The sequence below is a fragment of the Engraulis encrasicolus genome, chromosome 15, assembly GCF_034702125.1.
Source record: "Engraulis encrasicolus isolate BLACKSEA-1 chromosome 15, IST_EnEncr_1.0, whole genome shotgun sequence".
NCBI classification, from domain to species: Eukaryota; Metazoa; Chordata; class Actinopteri; order Clupeiformes; family Engraulidae; genus Engraulis; species Engraulis encrasicolus.
In genome coordinates, this window is record NC_085871.1 from 41,436,939 (window position 1) to 41,454,357 (window position 17,419).

General features: G+C 42.0%; 1 protein-coding gene across 2 annotated transcripts; it reads left to right on the forward strand.

Annotated features, from left to right (window-relative positions):
* The first annotated feature begins 204 nt into the window (after positions 1-204).
* LOC134464652 (uncharacterized) lies at positions 205-3,502 on the forward strand. 2 transcript variants are annotated; one of them, XM_063218044.1, is made up of 7 exons: positions 205-322; positions 425-501; positions 602-788; positions 1,113-1,234; positions 2,263-2,494; positions 2,693-2,839; positions 3,121-3,502. In XM_063218044.1, the coding sequence occupies exons 1-7, from the start codon at positions 247-249 to the stop codon at positions 3,393-3,395; spliced, it is 1,116 nt and encodes a 371-aa protein (XP_063074114.1). In that variant the 5' UTR covers positions 205-246; the 3' UTR covers positions 3,396-3,502. The 2 variants fall into 2 exon arrangements, with proteins under 2 accessions (XP_063074114.1, XP_063074113.1); XM_063218043.1 differs by having other exon boundaries at positions 205-501.
* The last annotated feature ends 13,917 nt before the right edge of the window (positions 3,503-17,419 follow it).

Sequence of the window (17,419 nt, forward strand, 5' to 3'; positions counted from 1 at the left end):
ATAAACTGGACGTGTGGGAAGCACTCTGGTGAATGGAAATCCTGTCCCGATCGCCGTGGTGTGGCTGAGAATAATCTGCTGATCTGTGCCTCAACAGTCTTTACTGGATCCACATACACGGACATAGCTGACTGGGCGAAGCTCATGAACATTTCCATTCCAGCACATACAACATTTTATGCCATGCAAAGGGCATATATTCTACCTGCCATACAGTCTGTGTACCAGAAGCAACATGACCAAATAATGTCCCGCCTAATTGAAGAATCCAAATCCGGAAAGGGGCTTGAACTCTGTGGTGACGGAAGGTGTGACAGTCCAGGTAAATTCAATTCTAATCTGTATAGATACTTGTTTCACATTAATTTTCTTCATCATAACAACCCAATCCTTGATACTGAACCGATTTTGTTTTTCTTTCAAGGTTTCAGTGCCAAATACTCCACCTACTCTTTCCAAAGTGACACCACAAAGGAAATAGTACATTTTGAACTGGTCCAGGTAATATGTTTTTGCTAAACTAAATCTCTATGTGGTTCAACGCTTATTTCACATGATCTAAAAGAGATATGGTTCTTTTTGAATATCCATTATGCCACAGGTGACAGAAGCAAGCAGCTCTGTTGCGATGGAGGTCATGGGACTTCAGAGGGGCCTGGATGAACTGCTGAGTTGTGGGGTGGATATAGCTGTGATGACGACAGACAGATCACCATCGGTCCGGAAATTGATGAGAGAAGAACATCCCCAAATCCGGCACGAGTTGGATCCCTGGCATGTTGTAAAGGGTAAGTTGCTCCACAATGCCAACCTATGTTATGCATTACACAGTCACGACGTGCATGCCGATGTGTAGAACATGACTGTTTGTATTTCCTGTTTGTGGGCTGGTGTAAGTGATAGGTGAAGCATTTATATTTATTGATAATGTGGGGACGTTGCATCTATGTGGTGTATGAATGTACTGCGCATTTCTCCCCTAGGAGGACAACTTACAAAGATGGGCCAGCATACATTTGTCTAAACTACTGTACTGTCAAATAATCTTGTTCACTTTTGTATGTTGTTTATTTACAAATTGTGAGATTGCTTTTCTGTGTGTTTTTCTTCAGGAATCAAGAAGAAAATTGTTGCGGCATCAAACAGACGGGGTCAGAAAGAGCTGCTTGGATGGTTCAGAGCCATTACCAACCACTTTTATTGGTCTTGCGATACTTCCAAGGGTGATCAGGAGGTGAGCATGGAGAGCGGGGGTTGTGAATGTCAGTGGGTGTGATCTTGGGGGGCGGGGGTGGAAGTCAGACAGGCTTCTCTCTCACAGCTTGAATGAGATGGGCCATTAGTCTGTTGATACTCCAAATCTTGCAGGTTGACACGGTCAAGAGTGTCTCTGATATTGGCAGACAGACCTTGTGGCTCCCTCAATATGGATACACGTTTTTACGGCTGTGCACTTCAAAATGCCTCAGGTCTTGTGTGTGGCATGAAGCATAGAACATGTATTTGTTAACCTCCCGACTTCTCCTGTATTTTCCAGTCAACATAACCGATAGTAATTATATACTTCAGACGGAATTCTGAAGACTCAGTGTTTGATGGACAATCTTGATCCAGGCTTTTATTCTTGCTATGACGTGTCAAAGGAGAGAGACAGCTTTGCAGGCAGTTCAGAAAATATCTCTAAATTGTTGAGAAGGTTTTGGTATTATATACATGACAGGACCAGAGGCCTAGTCCCCATGGGACTGCCCGTGACAAATATGCAGTAATTTATAATTTCAGTGTTACCAACGTTCACGAAATGGAATTTTCAAACCTCTATCTACCAGAAATAAACAGAAGGGGGTGTCCCCCTCCTGCCCTGGGCCATCACCTGGGGAGACGGGCAGTCCCCTAAGGAGGACCTCACACCTATAGGGACAATAGGTGCTTAGGCAGTCGTTTAGGGGCAGACGTGTAGTTGAGGAAGACAAACAACTCTAGTGATGGTGACAGAAATAAGATATGAACTAAATAACATGAAACATATTTCTCACAACCTTTCACCATGGGGATGGTCAAGGAGAGAGAGAGTGTGCCCCCATAAGCAGTCTGGGCTTGTAATCTGGTTTGGTCCAACTCAGTAAAACGTTGTCTTTATCTCCAACTGCTGTAATGAACATAGTAAATTACACATCAGTGCACAGAAGTTATGTCTGTTGGAGTACCATGAAACTTCACTTGCCCATCATTAACAGTCATTTTTTTATTTCACCATTTCAGCTTTGCATCCTTCGATGGTGCTCCGTGCTTCATCACATCATTGGAGTGCATCGGTGGGAGGAAGGCGGCACTACGTATACCTGCCATCACCCAGCCCTGTCCATTGAGGAGCAGCAAGAGAAGAAAAGATGGCTTGAACCTCAGTCCCCTGCTTTTTTGGCCCTCAAAGACATCGTCACAAACAAGAATCTCCTCCAAGACATGAGGCAGATGGCGCTTTTCAAGCACACAGGTACATACTGTTTTACATATTTCATTTGTATCACTTCTTTCCCCCTAAATGCTTGGCGGAATAGAGCTGCACATTCATAGGGTGATCATTTTGAATAACATTGCAGTCTAGTGTGTCCTGGGGGGAAAAGCATTTCAGTCATCCTCCTCTCCCAATGATTTTCTTACATACATTGTTTTGCATGTATTTGTAATACAGGAACTCTGGAGGCCTTCCACTCTGTCATGCTGAAATATGTCCCTAAAAGACTGCATTTTGGATATGACTCCATGCGGGCACGGACACAGCTGGCAATCATGGATCACAATGAAAATGTTGGCAGACAACAGGCTACGACTAAAGAAGGTAATACAATGCTTACAGATTGCCTTATAACAGTGTGTCTGTGAAGATTCTGATTTCGACAAGAGTTCAGTTCCAGGAGGCTACTGGCCTCCTTGTACCTTGAAAAATGTATAAATTATTTGGATTTATTGCAACATATTGATAGTGCAGTCAGTCGTCCTTACCAGTTTCACATTGTGTTACATCACTGCCATCACCTACTGAACGCATGCATGATGATCGAACAGGACAGGTAATAACACAATACACTACAATAACACATTATCATCTCTATATTCCAGGTGACCTCCGTTGGCAATTCTCCTTCTCAAGACAGTCAGCGGACTGGGTGACAAAGCCTATCTACACAAAGACAACACAGAACTTCCGAAAAGACATAATGGACAGTGTACTGGAAATGAGAGACAACCCTTCCATTGACTACACTCAGCGCAACAAGGCACCCCACCGCAAAAGACTGCTGCACAATATCGCCACAGTCCCAAGACCAGAGAAAGCTGTTTTGTTGGCAAGAAGGACAAGTCGTTTTGGAAATGTCAGAGCCAAGCCGTATTAGTGGTGCATAAGTTGTGGTGCTTTATGGATAGTGACACCCTGATTACCTGAAGACTTTTCATCATTATAAAACGTTCACTCTTTCCTTTTTTGTTTATTACTGAATGAATGATTATAGCTATGATGTACACACTATATATTCGGACACACTTTTCCTCATTTGCAATAAAGTTCAAGTAAAACTATTCTCTTTTCCTTCATGTAAAATATTGACAATAAGGACATCGGAGGCAATCATGAGTAACTTGAAAAATGTTTACAGTTTATTGACAATAGCCATCAAATGATGGTGATCATTTTGAGTAGAAAATTTGAATTGAATGTTGACAAATTGTCCTTGAAGATTTTCACAATGCTGCAAGCATGTATGGAATGGGTAACTTACTACATGAATACCAAATAAGTACATGGATTACCAAAAGCTATGGTAAAGATGACGGTAAACACAACAGGTTAGGTGCAACAGATTCGGATGTATATACTATGACATGCATAGCTTGCTACTACGTACAACTTCGTTGTCTTACTCATAACTACAGAGCATTAGATGCAAAGTAGAACTACAGATAAACACAATGTACATGGTGATGTTATGCCGAGGGTCAGATGATGTTCAGAAGCTCCGATTCGGTAAATCCAGCATACTGTCCAGTGGGAGATGGATATTTTCTTCTTATGAGAGACACAATGCAGCTCGGAATGACCCTCCTACAGCCTGGCCCGAGACGTAAACCTCCCAATGACCATTCCAAGATGATTCGATAAGCAACCAGCCGATGTTGCCTACAAGACAGATGATAATGGTTAGGCTACAGATAAACAGTAAGGGGGAGAAAAGCTTCGATCGGTGGAGGGCACTAAGACATCAGGTGGTACAATCAAAACCAATGTTCATAAATTATGAATGAATGTACTGAGATGAATATGCATATTGGAAAAATCGCTAAAACAATAGTCCATACAACTGTGTGGTTGAAACCACCCCCGACACGTCTGCTAGTAAAACTCGATCGAGCCCAACCGAAGGGGCACATAACTAAACCAAGTAAACATGTTGTACAAATTCGACTTACTCATCTGAAAGTTGTCCATGTGCGCCAGCTGGTTTGGGTTGGGATATCCAATTCACCTTGGGAACTCGGAAGAATGTTTCGAGCACGCCTCGATTAGTCATAGCGACAACATCCTCCACAGTCGAAAGACAGACATTCGCTTCACCAAGGCGTTCGTCTCCTGGCCTCAAGTCCCACTCCAAACAGCAAAGGCATTCCTCCTCTGTATTCAATACCGAACAATGTCCACAGGTACACCACCACATACTCTCTTTCCGTGAACGTGTTGAAGTATTGGCTATGTTTCCAATGTCCCTCTGCTCCATTGCCTCCCTCTGCCGCCTCCTTTCAAGAATCTCCTCTTCTGTGTACTCCGGTTCAAAACGATAGGGGCGGCCATCGTATTCGAAGTCATCGTCGAAATCAAAATCAGAATCTGATCCTGAATCTGAAGCCATCTCGTTAGAAGACACGTCTTGTTTTAGTCTTGCGATCGGACAGGGTGCGTGTGTTATGGTATCTGCTCTGTGTACTGCTATGCTAGAGCAGCGCTGGTCGCTAGGACCTAGGAAGCCAAGAGAGGGCGCACAGAGATGACGTCACGCCTGCGAATTTGGTTAAAAAATAGATAAACAGAGAGCCCGGGAGATTTAAATACTGAAATGGGACGGTAAGGGAGTTGAATCACAATGGACATGTTGAGAAAATATTGATTATGCGTCTGCGACGGGTTTTTTGTCAGTGCCCCGTTGACTCCCGTTGTATGGCGGTCTGTGGAACTCGAAAAACCTAATATCTCACAGAATGCTTCAAATCGAAAAAAAATGCCACAGGTATGTAGGAAAGTGTAAGATACACCTGAATTAAGGCCCCAATTGCAAAATACCGACCTATTCCTTTAACTAACAGTCCTGTGAAATGAATTACCGCTGCCTGCCTAAAATATGTGTGAAGTGGAAGTGCACTGCTGTGAGATGGACAGTGACCACCGCAGATCATTTCGGTTGACAATAATGTCGAATTAATTAGGTAGGCTACCATCGCCAAAACAATATGGAATTTGTGGCTGTGCAAGTGCACAATGCTGGTCAAATGCATTACACTTCACTCAATTTAACCCCAGTTGCGAGATGGACCACAAAGCCCGACAGCAATGCCTAGACTGATTAACAACGGTGATAGTGATTTTCCTAGAAGGAAATGCCGCTTCACGCTTCAGCCGACAGCGCTAAGGCCAACCAGTGGCCCATGAGAATAATGCATACCATCTTAGGCAAAAAACAGGCCTAACCATAAGGTTGTCTGTGGTTGTTTCAGTTTTGTTGGTCAAAATCATTACATTCCCTTCACTAATCATAGGCCTACAGTTCTACTAGCGTGTGATCACAAGTTTTCAAAGCAGGTTGATTTTTATCTTGTAGTAAGCACAAGGCTGGATTAAGCTGATACAATTGGTAGGCCTATAATTCCACTTAGTCTTTAAAGTGTGATATGAAATAGCTGTGAAATTTTAAATGGTAATAAGGGCATGCTGCCAATCATCAAAACTGTTAACAATGTGACCAGCAACTTCTGACCTTCAATAAGTGCATTTATAGGACAGTGCATAGTAAGTTCACAATATAGCATGTAGCACTTTGCCAATACCACAATCACACAGGTGAACAAAACAGAGGACATGGTAATTATATAATCAAGGACATGGTAATTATAAAAAATACAGAAATAATCTAGTTACAACTTGACTGTTTAATTCTCTGAACTAATGGTGTGTATAAACCTGCATAAATGACACAAATATCCCACTGTATGTGTCTAAAAACAAACTTAACTTCCTTGGCGGAGGTCTGCACACTCTGGGTGCATTTCTAGTTAACTTGTCAATATCTATTACAGAGTTCCACTGGTGGAACGGCGTGCATTATGGGGCTACCCAGTTAACCCTTGTAAGGTGTTAGTGTTTTGGATACAAAGAAGGTGTTCGGATCAATTTGACCCGGGCATATAGTCATGTCAGTCCCTGCAATGTTAAAATAAAAATAAAAACAAGAAGAAAGAAGAAAAATTGAGTGCGATCCATTTCCTACTACTAGATTACTTCAGAGACGCACCAACAAGACGGAAGAGCGCGGTGTGTGGAAGATAACCCGGGCATATAGAAAAATAATGAAAAATGAACAAAATCATAGTTCATATTCACCCTCATGTTCCCCTCACCCTGCCTGTGAATTTCTGTTTATTTATGTTTTTGAGAGTGGGAGATACAGAGAGAGAAAGATAAGGAGATGGTGAAGAAAGTGAATAAATTCAATCCAAGCTCTCGGATTGAGCCACAAATGTTTTTGTCACGCAAGGTTGAATCATTGATGCACAACGGAAGGACCAAACAATATCTGCACTTCTTTTCCCACATACTTCACCATCTGTCTTGTCTACTCAAGATGTGATCACTGTTGTATCACAGAGTTTAGAAAATATTGATGTATAAACCCCCCAAAGTGATACGGGACAAAAATGACCCGGGAACACCTCCTGTGTAATAGAAATGTGTAGGGGGGTTAACAAGGGGGGGTCACTATTTTATTTTTTTCAGATTCATGTTCCTCATGTTCCTGAGCCAAAGTCAGTGAATCCCATTGCAAAAGGATAATAACTGATACTATTTTTCTCAAGCCAAAAATTGAAAATGGGTCAAAATGACCCGAACAATGGCAATGACCAAGTGGCAATGACCAAGCATTACTAAAGGCCCTGTGTTATGTCATAGTGGTGCCGTACTATGGTAGGTAACTTTTCAACATGCATTTTGGGGCAAGGATGTTTTGTGTCATTTTGTGAGAGTGAGAATCTGCTTTGCATTTTTCCATGAGCAGTAGTTGGATTAGTGCGCAACGTTTTGGAAAAACAAAAACAACACACGTGAATGTGAAAAATGCCTAACAATTATGAAGCCATAAAGCCTGTAAACAATTATAAAGTAATAGTGTGTACAGATGAATACGTGCAGTTATGTGTATAGCATCTGGTGTTGCATTACCTTCCACATAACACTGAGCATATGCTATTGTACACAGCAACTTGCAAAACAGGACATAGTTAATAGCATATCATGTTGTAATGGAAATACAGAGAACAGAGGCGTAACAAAGTATATTAGGTCTCTTTCTGCCTGTATATACTTAATGAACATTGCTATTCACACCCGGGTGTAAATAGCCATTGTTATTCACACCCGGGTGTAAATAGCCATTGTTGCGTCCCATGTAATCAATGCCATAATGCCTCGTTCTTCCGTGGTCTGGACTCAAAATATCATCCTCAGCTTCAGGAAAGTGCAATAGAACAGGTTATAAAGTTGGGGTTTCTGAAACACAAAACTTTTAGAAGTTCTGGACAGTGCTCTCATTTTCTTCTTCTCAGGCATTTGTATTGTGTGTTGCAATAGAACGTATTTACAATGGATGTCGGTTACCCGTGTTTGAAGGAGAATGTTTTTCTTTCTTTGCTGATCAATTAAATTAAATTAAATTAAATTCAAATCAATTCTATTCAATTCAATTCAAATTAAATTAAATTAAATTCAAATCAATTCCAGTTTATTAGGGATCATTTAGTATAACACAAATGTTGCCATTTCATGTATTGTAACAGTTAGCCTTAGGCTAGTTTACACCTGTGGTCCCTGGCAGGACTTTTACTTTAACGCCTCTGGTACTCACAGACGTATCTAGATATTCGGTGGTCCAAAATGGCGTCTGTGTTTGGTTTGGTTCGAGTTTGAGGCAGGGCTGTAAATGAACCTTTTTTATAATCATCCAAAATTGCTAGCAGATGTTTATCTTACTAACCAAATACACACTCACTAGTGGGTGAAAGTGACTAGTTGGTCTTTTCAACAAGCCAAACTGAAATTTCACCAGCATTTGGCCGGTTAGCTGTTGTCAATTTGGAGCTCTCTGGTTGGAGGTACTTATGATCCGCAGCGGATGTGGCCATCTCTACTCCCTATCTGACTATCTGACTTCCTCATCCCCCATGCTATCTCTCTCTCTCTCTCTCTCTCTCTCTCTCTCTCTCTCTCTCTCTCTCTCTCTCTCTCTCTCTCTCTCTCTCACACACACACACACACACACACACACACACACACACACACACACACACACGTTCAGACGTTCAGATATTCAGAAATTATCTCCCTCACACACACACAATCACACACACACACACACACACACACACACACACACACACACACACACACACACACACACACACACACACACACACACCCCTACAGTCCTCCATATGTTTTACAGATTATGGAGTGTGTGTCTTACAGTACTCATACCGTAACTCATTTTGGTTTATAAGAGATAGCGTCCAACGTTTGATGAATGTGTCTGGAGGAGCATAAAACCCAAAAAGTGTTTCGGAAGAAAACTGAAAGAATTCCCACACGGTGTGTCAGCAGATGTGTGAAAATATTATTTTATTTGCCGCCTCACGTGTTGTAGCGTTTTCATCCAACATATTTATTGTTTCATGTAGGCTACCATCTGTGGGATGAAATCATTTTTAAATGGCATGATATCTACTGTATATTATCTTGTGTGGGTTGAGGGAGGAGATGGACCTTACATATTTTAAGTGGAAAAGAAGTTGAAAAAATGTTAGAATTTATATATATGTGTGTGTGTGTGTGTGTGTGTGTGTGTGTGTGTGTGTGTGTGTGTGTGTGTGTGTGTGCGTGTGCGTGTGCGTGTGTGTGTGTGCGTGTGTCAGCATGAGGGCCTGTTGTGTGGGAGAGCAAGTGAGGTGGGAAGTTTTGGACCTTAACCCCATTTGCGCAGCGCAGAGCGTCTGTTATAACCTACAGTGGCTATAAAAAGTATAGAACTACATCTGCTGGCCCTGGGTGATTCTGAGCAGTGTTGCCAGATTGGGCAGTTACCCGCTCAATTGGGCTACTTGGGGATGGCCCTCTGCGGGTGAAAAGGGGAAAAATTGGCCACTTAAAGGTTTTTTCTGCAGTTTTGTGCCCATAGAAAACAATGAAATTTCTTGAAATTGGGCGGAATTTACCGCCTTTTTGGCGGTTTTTGAGAACCTTTTGGGTAGGATTTGATCAGACACATCTGGCAACACTTATCCTGAGCAGGACTGTGCAAAGGAGAGGTACGCTTTGCCTTTGCAAAGAGGAGTGTACGAATATTGCCTCTTCAACACACATGTGTCATGTTCATACACTGTAAAACATTAGCCAGGCCGTGTCCTCCTAGTGACGCAACAGCTTCAGCGTTGCTACTAGTCCGGTCAGGAGTCAATGCAAGTACTTTCTGAGTTCCCGCAAATACGGGAACTCCTCACACTTTGTTGTAGCCTGGTAAACCAGCGCCACCTGCTGGACGCTGAAAAATTTTCAGCTGCGGGTGGGTCTGGTATCGAACAACTATTCATTTTGAATCTTGCCCTGAATCTGGCAAGATGGCAACTAAACCAATCACAACGCAGAGATGTGTTTTGAATCAACGCGGGCGGGGCAGAGGGTTCTGGGGCGGGGTTTTGAGGGAGTGACGACATAGCAGTGAGACGCTGGGCAGTGGAGAGAAAGCACAAGATTCTGCATTGGCATCACTTTTGGAAGAATTAGACTTGGGGTTTTCGTTAAAATGTGAGCAAGAGGAGGCTCTACGTTCATTCATTTTTAAGAAGGGCGTTTTCGCCGTGTTACCGACAGGCTATGGCAAAAGTGATGGGGCTCTTTGAAAACCCGATGGTAGTACCGGTAGTCGTCTCGCCCTTGTTAGCCCTAATGGTAGACCAGGCGAAGGAGGCGAGCAATTTTGGACTCACTGCCATGCAACTGGGCGTCGATAACCCAGCAAACATAAAAATGTGTCGTCAGTGCCAGTTGGTCTTCGGAGCAGTCAGGAGGCATGGCTTTTGCTGAACGCGACGTGTTGTCTTCCAAGACAAGGTCCTCGGAGTGGACGAGGTTCACCTCATATAGGCCTAATGGTAAGTGGCATGCTCTTAACAACGTCAGGGTGTGTGTAAAGTATATTCCTAAAAGATGACGGTAATGATTTGGTGAACACTTCACCCTGTTGCCATTGTAACAGATGGACTGTCGCCCCGGACGTCTCTCTTTTTAATCTCAGTTTACAGTCTTTAATGTTGACTATCTAAACAAAGTCTGTGGTCGCAAGATTGAAGTTTACATGGACGTTGTGTGAGATGAACGTGGGGCTGATTGACTGGGGATGACGGATAAACGGCTGTGTACGGCGGCTAGAGGTTAAATTTTACATTTTGGAAATTAGTACACTGCACTTCGACGAGACCAGCATCGCGTCGCACTAAAATAACATCGATGTTATGGAGCTAATAGTGCCATACCGGTGGAGTGATCTACACTAGAATCACACTGATACCGTGTATTCAGACAGTTAATACACCGAGTAAACCAACGAAAACACTTCTGAGACTCATTCTTGTGCGTGATTGTATTCTCAAACACTTCAGTGCGGTGAGCATTCCGAGAAACCATCCCGTCAATCGAGCCCCACGATGATCTCTCACAACGCACTTGCTCAATTATGTTGAATTAATTGTTCCGTTGATGTGGAAATAACACTAAGAAGCTAGTTTATATGGACTTAATTGCTTTGTGATTGAAGAATAACGTGCTGATTTTCCACAGGGGGAAACGTGACAAAGGGAAGGCCTTCAGGTATTTTTTGGCAAGCTAGGAGAACACATCTGACAGACAAAAAGGTTTCATCAAAGACACACAGACGGGTAAGCTAGTTCTATCATCTGTGGAAAGATGTCTTGGTTGTACTTTATCATAGCCAAATGTTGTGTTTGAGTTAAGGACTGTTCCCCACCCCATCTGAGTTATTGAGGGGGTCTGTGTTAACAATATCCAGCAGTCTATTAGGCCTACAATCTGTTGTCACAAGTTAACACACTGATTGTAATAGGTAGTGTGAATGTTAATGAGAATCATGTCTGTGTGCTTGATCTTAACAATATGCAACTGTACCAGTTCACCAGCGAAAATATAGGCTACTGTTTGTCTGCCAGCTACATTCTTTTTTTTTTCTTTTGTGCAAGCTCCTGAAGTAAAGGACCTACACAGGACCTTCGTATCAAGGACATTGACTGTGTGGATCTCGAGGTGCAGTTACCCAAAAGTTGCTACCCACGGAATACCAGGTTTTGAGGGATCCTGCCAGAGCAGAGAATCAACAGTAAGTCATATCTTAACTTCACACAAATACACATACAAGGGTGTGCCCAACACACATGTACTTTATAATATATTATTTTCTAAGTAATGAGACAAATTGAGGAATACATATTGGCCTGGTTCAGTCAAGTGGAGTTGTTGTCTGTTTCAAGCTACAGGTGTTTGCAAGGCAATTTATTATTTGTCGAAATAAAGGCAAATTTCGTACATGTGTGTGACCATTCATCTTGCCACCTGTATTATTTTGTAGTAGGAAGGCAGAAGTCTTATGGCAGTGTGATGCTACAGTAATGCTTACAGTAATTTAAAGAGTATAGTTTACCTTCCTTAAAGCAATGTTGGGATATATGCCTTGCTCAAGGGCACTTTAGGCATGGATGGAGGTGTATGCAGTGGTCAGAGATTTGAGTCAGCAACCCTAGTCTGATCTTAAGACCACCTCACTAATCATTATGCCACACTGCCCACCATGTTAACAAACTACAATATCAAGCCCCCCTTTGCCGGTATTCATGACTCGTGAATTTTTCTGTTTGATTTGTTGTTATTGACAGGATACATTGAAGAGGAGACTCCGACATGACCGCCGGCATCTTGTGTTATTCACCCCCACCACTTGTAATACTGAATGCCTGAATTGTTGTTTGCTGCTCAGACTTTGTCAACAGATATGGTCTTCGACATGTTACCTTTAGGTGTGGAAACAGATTGTGACAGTCCAGCAAAATGAGCCAGACAGATAGTAACACTGAAAAAGGACAACGTTGTTCCCATGGCCTCCCACTGCAGAAGACTACAGACGCTCAGTAAAGCACAAACAGCTGTTCCTCTTGTACTTAATAATTTAGTCAGCTGGATTCTAGGTGCCACTAAGGAGCCAACAGTGGATAATTTTGTCAACATTTCAATGGCATACATTAAAAGGGCAGCCTGTAATTGTTTGCCTTGCCTCCATCTTCCTTGCCACCAAGGGGTTGTAGACCGATGCCCTAGTAGTCCTCCTGTTTAGGTACAACCATGCAGTTAGGCCAGTCTATTGAAGCATATACTTATGACTGTTTGTATGTGTTGTGTATCTAGTAATGGATAAATTACCACATGAATAACTGCATATTCATTATATTGATAATTATAATGGCTTCCATTATTGATTAAAAAAGGGATCTACCACCACTTGCATTATTGTTTTGTTATAAATGAAGCACTGTTAGGAATCCAGGAAGACGGATGCCGAGGCACTCAAGGTTGCATTTTTTTTTCCTTTTTTATTTGGCTACAATGCCTCAGCATCTGTCTTCCTGGACCAAGTTTGACAGCCCCTACACTGATGAGCACCAAGGGAAAAAGGTGAAGACCCAGAAGCACTCCAATTACCTGCTTGTGTTTGATAATGTTAGGATCCATTTATCCCACTTTAAATGCATGAATGAATATCACTTTTAAAAAATGTATATATCATGAAAGGTAACTTGCATTGCCTTTTGAAGTACAGTTTAACAGTTGGACCACTTTGTATAGCCTATATGAACGATCATTATTGATGATCTTGGATATTATTGATATTGTAGGCCTATTTCTATTTGGGCTGATGTCTTTGCCTTTGGCACCCTCATGCATTATTGTTCTTCAAGATAGAAATTAATCACGGTCATTCTTAACTGTTAAGAATCAATCTGTCTTCCTTAGAGAGATATATATTTTAAAAACCTTATTTTAGTACAATTTGTGGAACGCAAGAGGATTGATAGCTGTCCAAATCGGCAACGTGATTGGTTTAGCGCGGTCACATGGTGTATCGTGTCTCCTCATTTAGCTAAGGAAAATATTCTTCTGTAAACGTCTAATACCCTTGGATGTTTTCACGATCCGAACCTCTCTGAAGTGAAACATAGTGTAGCGTTTGGTAGCCAGGGAACACACAGGATGTAGACAGAAGTGTCCGTTTAATGGAGACAGTTGGCCACAGCCACGCCACATAAAAATAATGAACAAGTCATTGACAGTAAATAGACAGTAAATAATTCTATTTACTCTCAATGGAACAAGTACACTGCTTACCAGTAACCCAACTGTAGCACAGCTGCTACGTAGATCTCTCACAGTAAACGGAGAGAACTCCCCGCTCCCCTTATTCGAACCCCAACAGTGCCTCGCACCCACCAAACCATAGAACAGAATCATAGAACATGCGTACACAACTGAAGTAACCATTGAGAGTAAATAGAAGTAACCCCCCAGACTCGCGCTACAATAGCTTTGGTCAGTTCATCATCTTATGGGCATCGTGTTCGGATGCTGTGGAGCGAGAATGAACGAAAATTGAGGTGAGCTGACGGCCTATAAATACAGGAAGATCTCTTTCAAGTATGTTTAACGCCGTGGGCTTCCTCGATGCATGCGAGACGTTCGCTGAAACCGACAAAGCTGAAGTTGAACTTTGGAACAGTTTTGTATAGTGTTGTAGTACACCGGCAACTCGCATGTCTTTTTGGCAAAAGCGACATAAAGTCCGACTCCATCTCAAAACGTTAAAGTTATCCACTGTCCTGTTCACAGCTTCACCACTTCCCTTGTTTACAGTCCCCTCCCTCCACCACAGATTCTGTCGCGCTTACTACGTCACAAGCAGTTGCGCTGATTGGTCAGAGCGTTGGCCTATTAGCACAGACATGGTTTGAAAGACAACGGGTTGTGCTCATCAACAATGTTCCGTTTTCTCCATTCATCAGAGCCAGACTAAATTAAGACATCCAATACACTTAGGCTGGTTTATCAGGCTAACTTTGTTGGGGAGCAAACAATCATTAGCAAACCAAGGGACCGAGGGAGGTCATTTGGGAAATGCTGTTTGGGAAATGATAATTGTTATGGTCTTGGCCAGACCAAGTGTCGATGAGATTTGAAAGTCGATGATAATCAGCCAGTTAAACTTGATAAATCTTTGAGTTGAGTTAACTTGAGTTAACTGCCTTAACCTGAGGCAGCAGGGCAACTCGACTTTTGACGGTGTTGACTTTTACCCTTAAAAGTCTGAGTGTTGTGATAAAAGCCAAAGATTCTGCAACAAAGTATTGGTTTAAAGGTTAAAAGAAAGGAAATTAACAAGGTTGTATAAATATGCACACCCTTAAAGCTTTGACTTTGTTTTGCACTTGCAATGTACGGGTTAATAGTTTGATTAAAGGCGGGAAAAAGTCTTTCTATCATTTTTTACATCACAAAAAAACAGGCATTTAAACAGACATTATAAGGACCAAAGTTACACTTTATTTTAGGGATACATCTATTAGCACTAATACATACAATATTAATCCCTTTGTAAGTAACTTGTAAGGCATGTACTAAGCAAAATAAGACCGTTATTAAGCATGTATTCACAAATGACTTGTTCATGCCCAATTAGGGATTTATTACTAATATAACCTTAGTAAGGACCAGTAAGCCTATATTTCTATTTATTAGTAAGTAGTAAGTGGCAGAATACAATGTGTATAAGCTCCCGACACACTGTGTGAACAAACCCTGAACAGTGTGAAAACAGATGCGGAATAAGGGTCCCTATTCTAAAGTGATGCATTGGTCAGCCCAGATGACTCAGGGCCTCCACACTACCAAAGTCCCCCTCGTTACCGAGGGCCCCCACACCACCCAGGCCCGCACTACCTAGCGCGCCCCGCCCCCACCCAATTTACAAAGTGTATGGGTATATTAAATAATTAAAACTTACCTGGCTGAGTCATCTAGCTTCCTCTTGTTCATAATAATGTCAGCAAGGTAACAGGAGCCATTATATAGCAAGGATTGAACGTAGACTTCAATGGCGGTGGGTTGGTGAGATGTAATTTTTTTCATGTACCACTGAGTTTTTATTGTAAAAAAAAAAAAAAACCCAAAATAAATGCAGAACATTAGAATAATAGTTTTGAAGCAAATTTTTTTTGCTATTCTTTTGTGATAATTAAGTTAATATTTGAGAACATTAGCTTCAAGAAGTGCAGTGCATGATGGGTATGCAATCTAGGCCAACAGACAACCTACCCAGCTCTGAGCCTACGTCCTTAGCTCCTCCCCTCACTCGTGAAATTTAGTTGCTATCCAAACAATTTGCCATGTACGTAACAACAGAAATATTATCATTGCTGCATTGGCCATGCATTGCATTTCTGACTAAGGGCGTACCCATCATGCACTGCACTTCTTGAAGATAAGTTTCTCAAACATTAACTTATTTATCACAAAGGAATAGCTTAGCTTCGCTTCCAAACTATTACTCATCGTTATATTCTGCATTTATTGTAGGGTTTTTACAATTAAAACTAATTGGTGTATGAAAAAATGACATCTCACCACCCACCGTCTTTGAGAAGTTTACGTCCAATCCTTGCTATATAATGCTTCCAATTACTCATTCATGTGTAGAGTAGAATATGAGATCTACATATCCAACAAGACTAATTCAAGATATTCAGAAATGTTCTTACACTTTGCTTCCCATGGGGGTGGGGGCCCTAGGTAGTGTCAGCCCTAGGTAGTGTCGGGGCCCTACTGTAGGTAGTGCGGGGGCCCTAAGCCATCTGGGCTGAGCAATGCCTCACTTTAGAATAGGGAGCCTTATTCCACATCTGTTTTCATACTGTTCAGGGTTTGTTCACACAGTGTACCAGGCATGGGCGTAATTTATGGTGGGGACGGTAGGGACACGTCCCCACCAATATTTAGCCCCTACTGTGTAATCACGACCGGTGTTGCCGGTAACGTTGAAGTCGCACTATTTTTTTCAGTAACGAGTAGTCTAACTACCACTTCAAAACGTCAGATTAAAGTTTCATAAGACACCGTGCGTTACTATTTCTGGTAGGCCCGCCTGCTTTTTGTTTCAAGCGAGGAGTTTGTGGCGACGCCTGAGGATATGATAAGAAAAAAAAACCCTTTTATGATAGGCCTATGAAACTTTTATGAAAGACGATAGAGGGATAACTTCGCCCTGCCATTAAATCAGACTGTGGGGAAATGTAGTAGCCCCTACGTATAGGCCTACAAACGGTTCTGAATCTTAATTAGCCTATTCGAACAGTTGTGCCGACATCATCGGCAATTTCTAATTCACTATTTGGGTGCAGGGAACGGAGCTCTGCAGATGCGTAATAGTTGCGTGACAAGCAGAGAGAGGCGGAGAAAGGTGAAGGATAAAGTGGCCTATTTAAGAAGAAATGTGGTCTCTGCGCAGCGCAGACAATAACGAATTGAAATGCACATTTGATCTACTGATACAGGTGTAGCCTATTTAAACTACCATCGAAAGGACGGGCAGGCTTCAGAATCTTCAGTCTTCCTTTTAAAAAAAACTGTCAATGACGGACAAACCTCTGTTAACGCGACCCATGTGGTAAATGAAAGAGTTCCTAAAGGTACACTTCGGCGAAACATTTCCCTTCTTTCATATTAAATTAACCTGGCTTTGTTTTACAGGCTATTTAACTGTAGGACTAGGCCTACTTGAGTAGCCTAGACTAATTGCTGCGACTAGGTTCTGATCTCGCTGAACATCCAACGCGACTGAAATGGAAGCCTTCTTCCATGACGAGTATGTAACCAACATCATTCAAAAATCGCAGATAGGGCCTACACCTACTCATTGTGTTGTATTGCATTTCGGTCATGTAGAAGGGCTACAAAGCTAACTGGTATGTTGTAACATTGAAATTCGCCTACAACGTG